Here is an 18815-nt window from a genome sequence, read left to right as displayed (position 1 = left end):
GGATCATCTCAACTGATGCAGAAAAGGCATTTGACAAAATCCAAAACCAATTCCTGATAAAAACTCTCAATAAAATAGACATAGAAGGGAAATTTCTCAACATAATAAAGGGCATCTATGCAAAACCAACAGCCAACATCATTCTTAATGGAGAGAGGCTGAAAACATTCCCCTTGAGAACAGGAGCAAGACAAGGATGCCCTTTTTCACCACTCCTATTTAACATTGTGCTGGAAGTTCTAGCTAGAGCATTAAGGCAAGAAAAAGAAATAAACGGCATACAAATTGATAATGAACAAGTTAAACTGTCCCTGTTTGTGGATGGTATGATACTATACATAGAAAACCCAAAAGACTCCACAAGAAAACTACTGGATCTAATAGAAAGATTCAGCAGAGTAACAGGATACAGGATAAACATACGAAAATCTGTTGGATTCCTATACACCAATAAAGAGAACGATGAGAAGGAAGTCAGGAAAACAATACCATTTATAATAGCCCCTAAAAAAATAAAATACTTAGGGCTAAATCTAACCAGGGATGTAAAAGACCTACACAAAGAAGACTACAAAACACTACTGCAAGAAACCCAAAGGGATCTACATAAAGGGAAAAACATACCATGCTCCTGGATAGGTAGTCTCAACATTGTGAAAATGACAGTTCTACCCAAAGCAATTTACAAATACAGTGCAATCGCGATCCAAATACCAACAACATTCTTTAAAGAGATGCAAAAAATAATCATTAACTTTATAGGGAAAGGGAAGAAGCTCCGAATAAGTAAAGCATATTGAACAGTAAGAATGAAGTAGGTGGACTCACACTACCTGACCTCAGAACCTACTATACAGCTACGGTAGTCAAAACAACCTGGTAGTGATACAACAACAGATATATTGACCTATCGAACAGAATTGAGAACCCAGATGTAAATCCATCCACCTACAGTCACTTGATCTTCCACAAGGACCCAAAGTCTATCAAGTGGGGAAAAGACAGTCTTTTTAACAAATGGTGCTGGCAAAACGGGATGTCCATCTGCAAAAAAATGAAATAGGACCCATACCTCACACCATATACAAAAACTAATTCATAATGGATCAAAGACCTAAATACAAAGCCAAAATCTATAAAGTTCATAGGAAAAAAAAATAGGATCAACGCTATAGGCCCTGGTACATGACATTAACAAGTTACAGACCATAATGAACAACACACAAAATCCAGAAGATAAGCTAGATAAGTGGGGTCTTCTAAAAATCAGACACTTACGCTCATCAAAAGACTTCACCAATGGAGTAAAAAGAGAACTTATAGACTGGGAAAAAAAAAATTGGACATTACAAGTAAGACAAAGTTCTATCTGTATAATCTACAAGAAAATCCAACACCTCTACAACAAAAAGACAAATAATCCGGTTAGAAATAGGCAAAGGAAATGAACAGACACACCAAAGAAGACATTCAAACGTCTAACAGACACATGAGGAAATGCTCACAATCACTAGCCATTAGAGAAATGCAAATTAAAACCACAATGAGATACCACTTCACCCCAGCATTACTGGCACGAATCAAAAACACTGGAAATAACAAATGTTGGAGAGGCTGGGGGGAGATCGGAACTCTTATGCACTGCTGATGGGAATGCAAAAGGATACAACCATTTTGGAAAATGATATGACGCTTCCTTAGAAAGCTAGAAATAGAAATACCATATGATCCAGCAATCCCACTCCAAGGAATATATCCCAGAGAAATAAGAGCCGTCACATGTATAGACATATGCACACTCATGCTCATTGCAGCATTGTTCACAATAGCAAAAAGATGCCCATCAACAGATGAATGGATAAACAAACTATGGTACATACACATGACGGAGTATTATGCAACGATAAAGAACAATGATGAATCTGTGAAGCATCTCACAACATGGATGAAACTGGAGGACATTATGCTGAGTGAAATAAGTCAGTCACAAAAGGACAAATATTGTATGAGACCTCTATTGTAAAAACTCATCAAAAAGTTTACACACAAACAGAAACAATCTTTGTTGGTTACGAGGGATGAGAGGGGTGGGAGGATATACTAAATAGACAATAGATAAGTGGTAACTTTGGTGAAGGGTAAGACAATACACAATACTGGGCAAGCCAGCATAGCTTGTACAAGGAAAGGTCATGGAAGCTCCATAGACACATCCAAACTCCCTGAGGGACTGAATTCCTGGGCAGAAGGTTGTGGAGACCACGGTCTTGGGGATCATCTAGCTCAATTGGCATAACACAGTTTATAAAGAAAATGTTTTACATTCTACCTTGGTGAGTAACATCTGGGGTCTTAAAAGCCTGTGAGCAGCCATCTAAGATACTCTACCGGTCTCACCCCTTCGGGAGCAAGGGAGAATGAGGAGAACAAGATACAAGGAAAAGATTAGTCCAAAGGACTAATGGACCACAGCTACCACGGCCTCCACCAGACTGAGTCCAGTACAGCTCGATGGTGCCCGGCTACCACCACTGACTGCTCTGACCGGGATTACAACAGAGGGTCCTGGACAGAGCTGGAGAAAAATGTAGAACAAAATTCTAACTCACAAAAAAAGACCAGATTTACTGGCCTGACAGAGACTGGAGAAACCCCGAGAGTATGGCCCCTGGACACCCTTTTAGCTCAGTGGTGAAGTCACTCCTGAGCTTCACCATTCAGCCAAAGATTAGACAGTTCCATAAAACAAAATGAGTCTAAAGGGGCACAACAGCCCAGGGACAAGGACTAGAAAGCAGGAGGGGACGGGAAAGCTTGTAATAGGGTACCCAAGATTGAGAAGGGAGTGTGTTGACATGTCGTGGGGTTGTTAACCATTGTCATAAAATAATATGTGTACTAACTGTTTAATGAGAAACTGTTCTGTGAACCTTCATCTAAAGTACAATAAAACAAATAAATAAAAAGTGTTAAAAATGTATAACACTACTGACCTTAGTCCTCACGGGAAGGTTAGGGAGAAATTCAGTGTTCCTCCCACCCCTAGAGAAAAAGAAAGCCCAAGCATGGCATAGGACTAGAACACCAGGACCCTATAGAGAATGGGCCCCCTTCTCTCCTGTCACGTGTTCAAGTTCTCCCCACCCCCTACTCCAAACTGTTCGTCAGTGAGAAGAAATATTTAAAATTCTTGAGCCTTGTCCAGTTTCAAGAACTGTAATGTTGGCTGGTATTTGAAGCAAAGTAAATTGTTTACCAACCTCTTAAATTTCTTTGTTTCGACTGATATTAGAAAAAAAAACTTCAGTTTAAGAACACTGAGGTCATAAAAGGTTGAAGTACTGAAGCTTCTTCTCTAACTAAACTCAGCTGAAGAGGAGTAAACATTGTATTCCAGATTTAGACAAGCTTTAAGCTACTGGAAGAAGCCATGAGCCCGATTGTTGTATTTTTAGAAGAAAAAAAAAAGGGGAGGATGGGACGGGAGCTGGCTCCTTTCTGACTAGACTAAAAAGTTCGCCACAGGGTGTGTGCTGGCACAGGTAGGTACAAGTGTAATGAAAATATTTTTTCTTTGATTCTGTCCAAGAAGGAGATGAAATGTTAGAACAGAGAGAATGTTTTTTAAAAAGAAAAAGGAAGAAGAAAGAGAACTACAGGCAGAAATCTTAAAGCCATGAGTGGCTGCTCTTTTGATTAGTTGTAAGCCATTAATTGAGTAACTTTTGTTAGAATAGTCAAGGCATAGGTTTTGTAATCAAATGGTCTGAATTTTGAAGTCTTGAGATTTAACTATGTAAAACAACATCAGGTATATCATAAGTAATAATTATTGTCATAGTGCAGTAGCTTGCATGTTGCTGTGATGTGGGAAGATATGCCACCGGTATTTCAAATGCTAGCAGGGTCACCCATGGTGGACAGGTTTCAGCGGAGCTTCCAGACTAAGACAGACTAGGAAGAAGGACCTGGCAGTCTACTTCTGAAAAAATTGGCCACTGAAAACCTTATGAATAGCAGCATAATGTTGTCATGTATAGTGCTAGAAGATGAGCCCCTCAGGTTGGAAAGTACTCAAAATACGACTGGGGAGGAGCTGCTTCCTCAAAGTAATGTGGATGGAGTCAAGCTTTCAGGACCTTCATTTGCTAATGTGGCAGGACTCAAAATGAGAAGAAACAGCTGCAAACATCCATTAATAATCGGAACCTGGAGTGTATGAAGTATGAATCTAGGAAAATTGGAAGTTGTCAAAAATGAAATGGACCCCATAAAATTGGTATCCTAGGCATTAATGAGCTAAAATCAACTGCTATTGGCCATTTTGAACTGGACAATCATATGGTATACTATGCTGGGAATGACAAATTGAAGAGGAATGGCAACATTGCAAGATCTATTCTGAAGTAAAGTGCTGTCAGTGATAGGATAATATAAATACACCTACAAGGAAGTCCAGTTAATACGACTATTCTTCAAATTTGTGCACCAACCACTAATGCAAAAGATGAGAAGATTGAAGATTTTTACCAACTTCTGCAGTTTGAAATTGATCAAGCATGCAATCAGATGCACTGATAATTACTAGTGATTGGAATGTGAGAGTTAGAAACAAAGAAGAAGGATTGGTAGTTGGAACATATAGCCTTGGTGATAGAAATGACGCTGGAGATCACATGGTAGAATTTTTCAAGATCCACAGCTTCTTCACTGCAAATACCTTTTTTCACCAGCATAAATGGTGACTATACACGTGGACCCCACCAGTTGGAATACACAGGAATCAAATCAACTACATCTGTGGAAAAAAGACGATGGAAAAGTTCATCAGTCAGAACAATGCCAGGGGCTGACTGGAACAGACCATCAATTGCTCATATGGAAGTTCATGCTGAAGCTGAAGAAACTTAGAGCAAGCCCACGAGAGTCAAAGTATGACCTTGAGTATATCCCACCTGAATTAAGAGACCATCTCAAAGATAGATTTGACGCATTGAACACTAATGACCAAAAACCAGACAAGTTGTGGAATGACACCAAGGATATCACACATGAAGAATGTGAAAAGTCATTAAAAAGACAGAAAAGAAAAACAAAAACAAAAATGGATGTCAGAAGATCCTCTGAAACTTGCTCTTGAACAGAGTGCCTAAAGCAAGCAGAAGAAATGATCATGTAAAACAGCTGAACAGAAGATTTCAAAGGTTGGCTTGAGGAAAAAAGAAAAGTATTATAATGAAATGTGCAAAGACCTGGGGTTAGAAAACCAAGAGAAGAACACGTTTTTCTCAAGGTGAAAGAACTGAAGAAAAAATTCAAGTCTCGAGTTGTAATAGTGAAGGATTCTATGGGCAAAATACTGAATGACACAGGAATCATCGAAAGAAGATGGAAGGAATATACATAGTCACTGAACCAAAAAGAATTGGTTGACATTCAGCCGTTTCAGGAGGTAGTGTATGATCAAGAATCAATGGTATTGAAGGAAGAAGTCCAAACTGTACTGAAGGGAATGGCAAAAATCAAGGCTCCAGGAATTGATGGAATACCCATTGAGATGTTTCAGCAAACGGATGTAGTGCTGGAGGTACTCACTCGTCTATATCAAGAAATTTGGAAGACAACTTCCTGGACTAGAAGTATTCCATATTTGTACCCATTCCAAAGAAAGGTGATGATCCAACAGAATGTAGAAATTATTGAACAATATCGTCAATATCACACACAGGTAAAATTTTGCTGAAGATCATTTAAAAGAAGTTGCAGCAGTACATTTACAGGGAACTGCCAGAAGTTCAAACTGGATTCAGAAGAGGATGGGGAATGAGGGATATCATTGCCGATGTCAGATGGTTCTTGTCTGAAAGCAGAGAATACCAAAAAAAAAAGCTTACCTGTGTTTTATTGACTATGCAAAGGCATTCAGTTAGTTGTGTGGATCATAACAAATTATGGATAACATTGCGAAGAATGGGAATTCCAGAACACTTAATTGTGCCCATGAGGAACCTGTGCGTAGACCAAGAGGCAGTCATTCAAACAGAGCAAGGGGATTCTGCATGTTTAACGTCAGGAAAGAAGTGCATCAGAGTTGTATCCTTTCACCATTTTTATTCAATCCGTATGCTGAGCAAATAATCTGAGAAGCTGGACTATATGAAGAAGAAGATGCATCAGGATTGGAGGAAGACTCATTAACAACCTGCATTATGCATTTGACACAACCTTGCTTGCTAAAAGTGAAGAGGACTTGAAGCACTTACTGATGAAGATCAAAGACTACAGCCTTCAGTATGGATTACGTCTTAACAGAAAGAAAACAAAAATCCTCACAACTGGACCAATAAGCAACATCATGATAAATGGAGAAAATACTGAAGTTTTCAAGGATTCCGTTTTACTTGGATCTGCAGTCAACGGCCATGAAAGTAGCATTCAAGAAATCAGACAACATATTGCATTGGGCAAATCTGCTGCAAAAGACCTCTTTAAAGTGTTAAAAAGCAAAGATGTTACTTTGAGGACTAAGGTGCACCTTACACAAGCCATAGGAAACCCTGGTGGCATAGTGGTTAAGTGCTACAGCTGCTAACCAAAAGGTTGGCAGTTCAGATCCACTAGGCACTCCTTGGAAACCCTACAGGGCAGTTTTACTTTGTCCTATAGGGTCACTATGAGTCGGAATCGACTCAACGGTAACAGTTTGGTTTTTCGTTTTATACCCAAGCCATGGTATTTTTCAGTTGCCTCATATGCATGCAAAAGCTGGACAATGAATAAGGAAGAACTGAAGAAAAATTGATGACTTTGAATTATGGTATTGGCAAAAAATATTGAATATACCGTGGACTCCCAGAAGAACAAACATCTGTCTTGGAAAAAGTACAGCCAGAATGCACCTTAAAAGAAAAAATGATGAGACTTTGTCTCACATACTTTGAACACGTTATCAGGAGGGACCAGTCCCTAGAGAAGTAAGTCATGCTTGGTAAAGTAGAGGGTCAGCGAAAAATAGGAAGACCCTCAAGGGAATGGTTTGACACAGTGGCTGCAACAATGGGCTCAAGCATAACAACGATTGTGAGGATGGCGCAGGATTGGGCAGTGTTTCATTCTGTTGTACATAGGGTCACTATGAGTCAGAACTGACTTGATGGCACCTAACAACAACAACAACAATTATTGTATTATTGTTACCATAAGGAAAGTACTTACCATGTGCTGGGTGTTTTACATATATTGTATATTATATCCAATTCTCACAACAACCATGCAAATGGTATTAAAACCCAAAAAACACCCACTGTCGTCAAGTCGATTCCAACTCATAACGACCCTATAGGACAGAGTAGAAGTGCCCCATAACATTTCCAAGGCTGTAAATCTTTACAGAAGTGAACTGCCACATCTTTCTTCCTCTGAGCCACTTAATAGTTTCCAAATGCTGACCTTTTGTTTAGCAACCAAGCACTTTAACCACTGTGCCACCAGGGCTCCTTGCAAATAGTATTATTTCTGCATGTTACATATGAGGAACCCAAAGCTCCGAGAAGTGAAGTAATAGTAAATAAATTGTAGACTGTCCTAACAGCATACTGTCCTCTAGGTGCAGGTACATGTAAGGGTGTGTGTAATTGATTTCTTTATACACAATGTCTAAAAATGTGAACCAAAATAGAACATCTATAACCACAACACCAGTGGAAGACCACTGAGACACCCTGTAGTAATTCTGATAAAAGGCTTCTTTATTATTATGTTTAGGTGGGAGAGGCCTAAAGCTGGAGGTATGGAACAATAGCCGCCCAGTACATCTTGAAGAGATTCTTGAATACAATGAAAATACACCAGGATACATGGGTGCCAGTTGGGTAGATTCAGCTTCCTACACTTGGCCCATGGATCAAGACACATTTGTTGCACGCTTCAGTGGGTTTCTGGTGGCTCCGGATTCTGATGTTTATAGATTCTATGTCAAAGGTGATGACCGTTATGCTATTTATTTCAGCCAGACTGAACTTCCGGATGATAAGGTAGGGATGCCACAGACTGTTATTTGATATTATAAAAATATGATCTTTTTCATACGTATCTCATTTGTTCTAAACCTAAGCAATGAATATATTAAAGAATTTATCAGATACAATTTCATGTGGTTGGGTTATTGACCATTTTAATATATATGTTAAGGACTATAAAGTTGTCATAGAAAACTAGTGGCCTAAAATAAAATGCTTTCCCATACTGTAATTTTCTCTGCTAAGGAAAAAAACACATAAATTTTCTTTAAAATTAAAATTTGTTTTTATTATAAAAGAATTGTTACCACAATATAGGAAATTTGGAAAATAGAGAAAATATCTCACTGTAATATCTGGAAAATAGAGTAATTAATGAGTAGAAGTTTTTACATAAATGGGGTCATACATATAATTTCGTAGTCATCTTTTCTCACATGTTAGTATTTCCACATTTTATTAAATCATTTATATAATCACCATTTTTAATGACTGAGTATTGTATCACTGGATGGGTTTACTAAGCTTAGAAAACCATCTCCCTACTGATCAGTTTTTAACTTATTTTCTAATTTTTTTTGACCACAAATAAAATTCCATGAGCATCTGTGTTTATTTATTTTTTCTGTATTTAGGATTATTTCCTTCGGACAACTTCACAAATGTGAATCTAATAGATCAAATCAAAAGAACATTTTTATGACCCGATCTATATGACAAGATGGCTTCAGTTTAAATTGCTACTTGTAATATATGAATTCCAGTTTTACCATAGCTTGTCAGCATGCTTGCTCTAAAGATGGTATAGTTATTCCTAACAGAAAGCCCAAAGTCCTCACCCTCTAGTATGCAGACACATTTAGCTCTCTTTCACATCCTTCCGGCCTATGTTAACATGACCTAATTTTGATTAAATTTCTCAAAATTCTTTCAGAATAAAAGAATATTTTATTTACCAATAACAACCTTCCTCCTATTTAAAAAACAAAATGAAACAAAAACCAGACCCATTGCTGTGGAGTCAATTCTGACTCATGACGACCCCATGTGTTACAGAGTAGAACTGCTCCATAGAGTTTTCTTGGCTGGAATCTTTTTTTTTTTTTTTTTTAGGTGATGACTTTTTTTATTGTGGTAAATACATATGTAACAAAAACATTTGCCATTTCAACTTTCTCTACATGTACAATTTAGTGACACTGTGTTCATTGTGTTGTAAACTATTATTGCTATTCATTTCCAAATGTTTCCATTACCCTTAACAGAATCTCCGTGTTTCCTAAGCAAAGAGCTCCCCTTTTCACCTACCTCCCTCCTACCCCTGGTAACCACTTTAGGTCTGTATCCAAAACCAAACCCATTGCCGCAGAGTCAGTTCTGACTCATTGGCTGGAATCTTTATGGTAGCAGATCGTCAGGCCTTTCTTTCGCTGTGCCACTGGGTAGACTCAAACTGCCAACCTTTAGGTTAGTAGTCATGTACAAACCATTTGCATCATCCGGGGACCTTTCCTTCCATATGTATCTTTTTTTTTTTTTTTTTCTTCATCACAATTCTAACTGTGGGAAAGCTACGGTCAGTGTGGTGCATATGATATAACGGTGTTGATGTTAGTTAAGGATAGAAGGAAAGAATTGAGCTTTGATAATTTTAAAAAACTCCATTTCATCATTTCATTATGGATAGCAGATCCTAGAAGAAAAATATGGAGTAGTTTCACATTTTTCTACTCATTAAAGTACTAAGACTGACAAATAATAAATGATAGCCGTGGGAGCACAATGATGATATTGAAAAGATCTGTTAATAAATTCTCTCCCCCTCTTGGATAAGGTGAGGATTGCATATCATTCTGCAAATGCCAACAGCTATTTTTCCAATCCAACACAAAGATCAGATGAGATTCATCTTCAGAAAGGAAAAGAGTAAGTTTATTTTTCTTTTCTTTAAACTATTGTGCAGTGTTTAAAACCTATAAGTTTATTGAGAAGTTTTCAATTTGCTTGTTTTTGTTGTTAGAAGTGATGTTAGCCTATTGGCTTAATTTATAATTGTTCATTCTGTAAAATTTTATTTTTAAGTTCCCCAGAATACTACCATTTAGCTAATTAGGGAAGTTTGAAATCTAAATAATCCCTGTTGCAGAATTATAATTCTGTGAAATTTATTTAATTCTATTTTTAGTCCTTTTCTAGGACCTTTTATTCAATACACTGCTAGAGAAAGATCACAGGACCACATGAATTGGTGCCACTGTTAACACGTATTTATTATCTACTGATATATTCCAGGCTCTGTGCTAGGTACTGGAAATTTAATACAAAGGATATTAAAATACACTCCTTGCTCTAAAGAAGCACATCATTTAGTGCTGAAAGGTCAAGTCCAGAGAGCAAATGAGGATATCATCTAAATAGCAGATAATCGCATTTTAAAGCTCGTTCAGGATCCCTAGAAAACAGGAGGGTAAAAGACATGATTTACTCAAAAGGCTAACGTACATGGAAAACATCAAAGATGCATTGAGGAGATCATCTTCCATTTATTACTTTTATCTGTTAGATTTTGCTGTGTAACAAATCACTCCAAACTTTGGTGAGTTTTGAGTGATGTGATAAGCAATTTAGAGGAACTAGCAGCTGGCCTCTCCAGAGATGGGTGCAATGATGACATTAGTGGAGGTTTAGGCAAGGCAGCAGTAGCCTTGCACTAGCCGGTGGCAACTGGTGAGTGAACACCTTATCCTGGGTGAACAGTTGTGTAATGTGCAAGGAGGCCTCAGGAATCAACAATTCTAAGCATAATGTGTGAATCCTGTCCAGCAGGTGGGAGGGTTACTGTCAATCTAATCAGTAATGGTTTCGTGAGGCAATGTTTCATTGTCCAAGTTACAAGTGGAGCCAAAATTTAAGATACATGATGGTAGGAACTTTCAACCTTGACACATACAACTGCTTAGTTACAAAATGTATGTGTAAGTCTGCCTATTACTTTCTTTTACACATTAAGTATTTCACTTATGCATATCCTCTGAGTTGTTTGCCAGTGAGTTAATATTATAATCTACAGTGTTACTCTATTTTAAGCTCCCTGAGGATAGGAATAGTAACCTCAGTAAGCATTTATTGACTAAACTGCATGAAGTGATCATGAATGAGAATAACTGTATTGATATCTGATACAACTCTACTGATATCTTACAGAATACTTTTCATATTAGCAAACTCCTCTGAATCCTTTAATATTTTAATATTTAAAAGCAGGGGCACTAAAATATAAATCATGTAACAGGCAGATTTTTAAACATAGTGTTGAAATTTTATTCACTGAGAAAAAATATTATGACAAATGTTCTGAAAAAAATTGTTTTCATTAGTTATTCTCATTTCCAGATATTACATTGAAATATTGCTGCAGGAATATAGACTAAGTGCTTTTGTTGATTTTGGACTGTACCAGTCTACAAATGTCTATACTGAACAACAAACAGGAGATGCAGTAAATGAAGAGCAAGTTATCAAATCCCAGTCGACAATGGTTCAGGAAGTACAGGTTTGTTACGATTATGAATCCACTTTACTGAAAGTAAATGTCCAAAGATAGGAGGTCTATTCAGTTATTAGTTTTGTTAGGTGAGATGCTGTTTTGAGGGGAAAGCAGTCATGGACAACAATAAAATTGTCCATGGCTTGGACTATCTGTGTTGTAAGCTAAAGAGGCTGTTCCTTGGTAGGACTTTTTAAGTTTTTAAATTTTTTTTTATTATTATTTTATTGTGCTTTAAGTGAAAATGTACAATTTAAGTCAGTTTCTCATACAAAAATTTATACACACATTGCTTTGTGACCCTAGCTGCTCTCCCTATAATGGGACAGCACATTCCTCCTTTCCACCCTGGATTTCCCGTGTCCATTCAGCCAGCTCCTGTCTGTTTTTGCCTTCTCATCTTGCCTTCGGACAGGACCTGCCCATTTAGTCTCATGTATCTACTTGAGCTAAGAAGCAACGCTCTCAACGAGTATCATTTTAGGTCTTATAGTCCAGTCTAATCTATGTCTGAAAAGTTGGCTTTGGGAATGGTTTCAGTTCTGGGCTAACGGAGAGTCCAGGGGCCATGTCTTCTGGGGTCCTTCCGGGCTCGGTCAGACTATTAAGTCTGGTCTTTTTACTCGAATTTGAGTTCTGCACCCCACTTTTCTCCTGCTCTGTCAGGGACTCTCTGTTGTGTTCCCTGTCAGGCGGTCATTGGTGCTAGCTATGCCACCATCTGTTCTTCTGGTCTCAGGCTGATGGAGTCTCTCGTTTATGTGGCCTTTTCTTGGCTAATATTTTCCTTGTGCCTATGGTGTTCTTCATTCTCCTTTGCTCCAGGTGGGTTGGCACCAATTGATATATCTTAGATGGCCACTTGCTAGCTTTTAAGACCCCAAACGCCACTCACCAAAGTGGGATGCAGAACATTTTCTTAAACTTTGTTATGCCAGTTGACCTAGATGTCCCCTGAAACCATGGTCCTCAGACCCTCATCCCTGGTACTCTGTCCCTCGAAGTGTTTGGTTGTATTCAGGAAACTTCTTAGCTTTTGGTTTAGTCCAGTTGTGCTGACTTCCCCTGTAGTGTGTGTCGTCCTTCCCTTCACCTAAGATAATTCTTGTCTACTATCTAGTGAATACCCCTCTCCCTCCCTCCCAACCCTCGTAACCATCAAAGAATGTTTTCTTCTGTGTTTAAACCTTTTCTTGAATTCTTATAATAGTGGTCTCATACAATGTTTGTCCTTTTGTGACTGAATAATTTCACTCAGCATAATGCCTTCCAGATTCATCCATGTTGTGAGATGTTTCGCGGATTTATCAGTGTTCTTTATCGTTGCATAGTATTCCATTGTGTGAATATACCAAATTTACTTACCCATTTGTCTGTTGATGGGCGCCTAGGTTGCTTCCATCTTTTTGTTATTGTGAACAGTGCTACAATGAACATGGGTGTAAGTATATCTATTTGTGTGATGGCTCTTATTTCTCTAGGATATATTCCAAGGAGTGGGATTGTTTGATCATATGGTACTTCTATTTTTAGATTTTAAGGAAGCAAAAAATCAATTTCCAAAGTGGTTGTACCATTTTACATTCCCACCAGCAGTGTATAAGTGTTCCAATCTCCTCAACCTCTCCAACATTTACTATTTTGTGTCTTTTGGATTAATGCTAGCCTTGTTGGGGTGAGATGGTATCTCATTGTAGTTTTGATTTGCATTTCTCTAATGTCTAATGGCCATAAGCATTTCCTCATGTATCTGGTAGCCGCTTGAATGTCTTGTTTGGTGAAGTGCCTGTTCATATCCTTTGCCTGTTTTTTAATTAGGTTACTTGTCTTTTTGTTGTTGAGGTTTTGCAGTATCTTGTAGATTTTAGAGATTAGATGCTGATTGGATTTGTCATAGCCTAAAATTTTTTCGTAGTCTGTAGGTTGTCTTTTTACTCTTTTCGTGAAGTCTTTTGATGAGCCGAAGTGTCTGATTTTTAGGAACTCCCAGTTATCTAATTTCCCTTCTGTGTCTATGCATTGTTAGTAATGTTTTGTATTCTATTTATGCCGTGTACTAGGGCTCCTAGCGTTGTCCCTATTGTTTCTTCCTTGATCTTTATTGTTTTAGATTTTATATTTAGGTCTTTGATCCATTTTGAGTTAGTTTTTGTGCATAGTGTGAAGTATGGGTCTTGTTTCATTTTTTTGCAGGTGGATATCCAGGTATGCCAGCACCATTTGTTAAAGAGACTATATTTTCCCCACTGAACAGACTTTGGGCCTTTGTCAAATGTCAGCTGCTCATAGGTGGATGAATTTACGTCTGGATTCTCAATTCTGTTCTATTGGTCTATCTATTTGTTGTTATACCAGTACCAGGCTGTTTTGACTACCTTGGCAGTATAATAGGTTCTAAAATCAGGTAGTGTGGGTCCTCCTACTTTGTTCTTCTTCAGTAATGCTGTGCTTATCCAGGACTTCTTCCCATTCCATATGAAGTTGGTGATTTGTTTCTCCATCTCATTAAAAAATGCCATTGGAATTTGATCAGGATTACATTGTATCTGTAGATCGCTTTGGGTAGAATTGACATTTTCACAATGTTGAGTCTTCCTATCCATGGGCAAGATATGTTTTTCCACTTATGCAGGTCTCTTTTGGTTTCTTGCAGTAGTGTCTTGTAGTTTTCACTGTAGAGGTCTTTTATGTCTCTGGTTAGATTTATTCCTAAGTATTTTATCTTCTCGGGGGCTATTTTAAATGGTATAGATTTGGTGATTTCCTCTTGGAAGTTCTCTTTGTTAGTGTAGAGGAATGCAACTGATTTTTGTATGTTTATCTTGTATCCTGATACTTTGCTGAAATCTTCTGTTAGTTCCAGTAGTTTTCTTGTGGATTCTTTGGGGTTTTCTTTGTATAAGGTCATATCATCTGCAAATAGAGATACTTTTACTTCTTCCTTACCAATTTGGATGCCCTTTATTTCTTCTTCTAGCCTAATTACTCTAGCTAGGACCTCCAGCACAATGTTGAATAAAAGTGGTGGTAAAGGGCATTCTTGTCTGGTTCCTGTTCTCAAGTGGAATGTTTTCAGGCTCTCTCTATTTAGGATGATGATGGCTGTTGGCTTTGTATAAATGCCCTTAATTATGTCGAGGAATTTCCCTTCTATTCCTATTTTGTTGAGAATTTTTTATCATGAATGGATGTTGGACTTCGTCAAAAGCCTTCTCTGCATCCATTGATAAGATCATGTGGTTCTTGTCTTTTGTTTTATTTATGTGATGGATTACATTGATTGTTTTTCTAGTGTACAACCATCCCTGCATACCTGGTATGAATACCACTTGGTTGTGGTGAATTATTTTTTTGATATGTTGCTGAATTCTATTGGCTAGAATTTTGTTGAGGATTTTTGCGTCTATGTTCATGAGGGATATTGGTCTGTAATTTTCTTTTTTTGTGATGTCTTTACCTGGTTTTGTTATCAGGGTTATGCTGGCTTCATAGAATAAGTTTGGGAGTATTCCATCCTTTTCTATGTTCTGAAATACCTTTAGTAGTACTAGTGTTAACTCTTCTTTGAAAGTTCAGTAGAATTCTTCAGTGAAATCATCAGGGCCAGGGCTTATTTTTTGTTAAGAGTTTTTTAATTTCCTTTTCAATCTCTTCTTTTGTATAGGTTTATATAATTTTTCTGCCTCTGTTTGTGTTAGTTTAGGTAGGTAGTGTGTTTCTAAAAATTTGTCCGTTTCCTCTAGGTTTTCAAATTTGTTAGAGTACAATTTTTCATAGTATTCTGTTATGATTCTTTTAATTTCAGTTTGGTCTGTTGTGATATCACCTGTCTCATTTCTTATTCGGGTTATTTGCTTCGTCTCCTGTTTTTCTTTTGTCAGTTTGGCCAGTGGTTTATCGATTTTGTTGATCTTTTCGAAGAACCAGCTTTTAGTCTTGTTAACTCTTTCGATTGTTTTTCTATTCTCTATTTCATTTAATTCTGCTTTAATTTTTATTTTTTGCTTTCTTCTGGTGCTCAAAGGCTTCTTTTGCTGCTCTCTTTCTATTTGTTTGAGTTGTAGGGTTAATATTTGATTTTGGCCCTTTCTTTTTGTATGTGTGCATTTACTGCTATAAATTGACCTTTGAGCACTGCTTTTCTGGTAGGTTGTGTTTTCAGAAAGGTTGGTAGGATGTCTTTTCCTTCTCATTTGATTCTGTGAATTTCTTTATTCATCCTTAATTTCTTCTATACCCCAGTAGTTTTTGAGCAAAGTGTTGTTCAGTTTCCATGTGTTTGATTTTTTTTTCTTGCTTTCTCTGTTATTGATTTCTAGTTTTATGGCTTTATGGTCAGAAAAGATGCTTTGTAGTATTTCGATGCTTTGGATTCTGTTAAGGCTTGCTTTGTAGCCTGATATGTGGTCTAGTCAGGAGAATGTTCCACGTGCGTTGGAAAAGAAAGTATACTTGGCTGCTGTTGGGTGGACTGTTCTGTATATGTCTGTGAGATCAAGTTGGTTGATTGTGGCATTTAGATCTTCCATATCTTTATTGAGCTTCTTTCTGGATGTTCTGTCTTCACTGAAAGTGGTGTGTTTTGAAGTCTCCTACTATTATTGTGAAGCTGTCTATTTCTCTTTTCAGTGCTGTTATAGTTTGTTTTATATATTTTGGAGCCCTGTCATCGGGTGCGTAAATATTTATTATGGTTATGTCCTTCTGGTATATGGACCCTTTAATCATTATATAGTGTCCCTCCTTATCCTTTGTGGGGTATTTTACTTTAAAGTCTATTTTGTCAGAGATTAATATTGCCACTCCTGCTCTTTTTTGATTGTTGTCTGCTTGATATATTTTTTTCCATCCTTTGAGTTTTGGTTTGTTTGTGTCTTTAAGTCTAAGGTGTGTCTCTTGTAGGCAGCATATAGATGGATCGTGGTTTTTTATCCATTTTACCACTCTCTGTCTCTTTATTCATGCATTTATTCCATTTACATTCAGCATAATTATTGGTAGGCAAGAGTTTAGTGCTGTCATATTGTTGTTTGTGTGTGTGTGTGTGTATGTATGTGTGTTGTTGACAGTTTCTTTGTTCCACTTAATTTTCTGTGCTGAATCGTTTTTCTGTATGTATTTTCTTTTCATCCTTTTCATTGTTGTTGATTTTGTATTTGCTGAGTCTTTCTGTTTTTCTTGTTTTTTATTTTGATGTGTAGGGTTGTTAGTTTCCTTTGTGGTTACCTTAGTATTTACCTCTATGTTTCTAAGTTTAAACCAATCTTATTTCTTTTTATTGCCTTGACTTCCTCTCGGTATGAAAGATCTATGACTACATTTTTTTAGTCCCTCTTTTTTGTTTTAGTGCTGTCATCTTTTACATATTGACATCTGTTTCCTTATTTTTAGTGTTTTAGCTTTGATTTATTTTAGTGACTTTCCTATCTGGATTGATATCTGGTTGTTCTGTCCTGTGTTCTAGTCTTGGGTTGTTATCTGATGTTATTGATTTTCTAACCGGAGGACTCCCTTTAGTATTTCTCGTAATTTTGGTTTGTTTTTTTACAAATTCCCTAAACTTCTGTTTATCTGGAAATGCCCTAGTTTCACCATTGTATTTGAGACACAATTTTGCTAGATGTATAATTCTTGGCTGGGAATTTTTTTCCTTTAAGTCTTTATATATGTCATCCCATTGACTTCTTGCCTGCATGGTTTCTGCTGAGTAGTCCGAGCTCAGTCTTATTGACTCTCCTTTGTAGATGACTTTTCGTTTATCCCTAGCTGCTCTTAAAATTCTCTCTTTTATCTTTGGTTTCGACAAGTTTGATTATAATATGTCTTGGTGACTTTCTTTTGGGATCTACCTTATTTGGTGTTTGATGAGCATCTTGGATAGATATCTTCTCATCTTTGATGATATCAGGGAAGTTTTCTGCCAGCAAATGTTCAACAATTTTCTCTGTATTTTCTGTTATTCTCCTCTGTTCTGATACTCCAATCACTTGTAGGTTATTCCTCTTGATAGACTCCCACATAATTCTTAGGGTTTCTTCATTTTTTAAAATTCTTTTATCTGATATTTCCTCAAATAAGTTTGTATCAAGTGCTTTATCGTCAGTCTCACTAATTCTAACTTCCATTGCCTCAATTCTGCTCCTATTACTTACTATTGAGTTGTCTAATTCTGAAATTTTATTGTTAGTCTTCTGGATTTCTGTTTGCTGTCCTCTATGGATTCCTGCAGCCTGTTAAATTTGTCATTACACTCTTGTATAACCTTTTCAAGTTTCTCTGTTGCTTTGTCTGTGTGTTCCTTAGCTTGTTCTGTGTTTTGCATGATCTCCTTCCTGATCTCTTGAAGAGCTCTGTATATTAATCTTTTCGACTCTATCTCCGATAATTCCAAGAAGTTGTCTTCCTCTGGAAGATTTCTTGAATCTATGTTTTGGGTGCTTGCTGAAGCTATCACGGTCTGCCTCTTTACGTGATTTGATATTCACTGTTGTCTCTGAGCTATCAGTGAATTATTATATTTATTTATTTTATGTTTGCTTACTGTGTCCTAGCTTCTTGTTTTGTTTTGATATGCCCAAATAGGCTGCTCATGTGAGCTAGTCTGATTATTGGTGCCTTTGAAGCTCTAACGTCCTGTCACCAGGTGGTTAGATCTGTTATTAGGTATGTGAGCCCAGGAGTCTGTTTATTTTCTTGTATGAATTCAGCTCCTTTGTCCGGGTAGTCATTCACTAAGTGTGTGGTGCAGGCTCTCACCTACAGTCCTAGACAGGCATGGGTGATTGGTGTAGGCACAGGCATCTGGCTGCAGTTGGGGATCATGCACTGAGCAAGGCAGGGGGCTGATGGCTGCCCCTGAGTGTCTGGGAGGAAAGTGTGTCCCTGTTCCCTACAGCGTATATGTGGGTGGGTTTTGACCAGACTAAGGGCATCCAGAGCTGTGGCTATAAGGACTCAGAGGCACCACTTATTCTTGGACCCCTGTAGTGGGTGGCTAGGTGGCATGGTGGAGCCACCAGTCCTCAGGTCCCTGAAGTGGGTAGGAAAGGTACCCTGCTTAATGGGCAGAGCAATGTCAAATATTATGATTCTGCCACTACACCTTATAGCTGATAAAGTTGAAATTAGGCTTCAGGTATGTACCCTGTTGTACTGTGCTAATGAGGGCCTACGCTGTTGAAATGCGCCCACGCAAGTCTATGCAGGGGTGAAAATCATTCAAAGTCAATGGACCCCTTATGCCTGTGTCT

General features: G+C 37.6%; 1 protein-coding gene across 1 annotated transcript in view; it reads left to right on the top strand.

Annotated features, from left to right (window-relative positions):
* PKHD1L1 (PKHD1 like 1) overlaps window positions 1-18815 on the top strand; it is a 194385-nt gene that overhangs the window by 49672 nt on the left and 125898 nt on the right. The window contains exons 13-15 of the mRNA XM_023725912.1: window positions 7765-8033; window positions 9853-9944; window positions 11412-11571. Coding sequence (XP_023581680.1) covers window positions 7765-8033; window positions 9853-9944; window positions 11412-11571 — 521 coding nt within the window. The remainder of the gene's footprint in view (window positions 1-7764; window positions 8034-9852; window positions 9945-11411; window positions 11572-18815) is intronic.

Source organism: Trichechus manatus, unplaced genomic scaffold (genome assembly GCF_000243295.1).
Source record: "Trichechus manatus latirostris isolate Lorelei unplaced genomic scaffold, TriManLat1.0 scaffold00009, whole genome shotgun sequence".
Taxonomy (NCBI): domain Eukaryota; kingdom Metazoa; phylum Chordata; class Mammalia; order Sirenia; family Trichechidae; genus Trichechus; species Trichechus manatus.
This window is presented reverse-complemented; position numbering and strand designations above follow the sequence as displayed.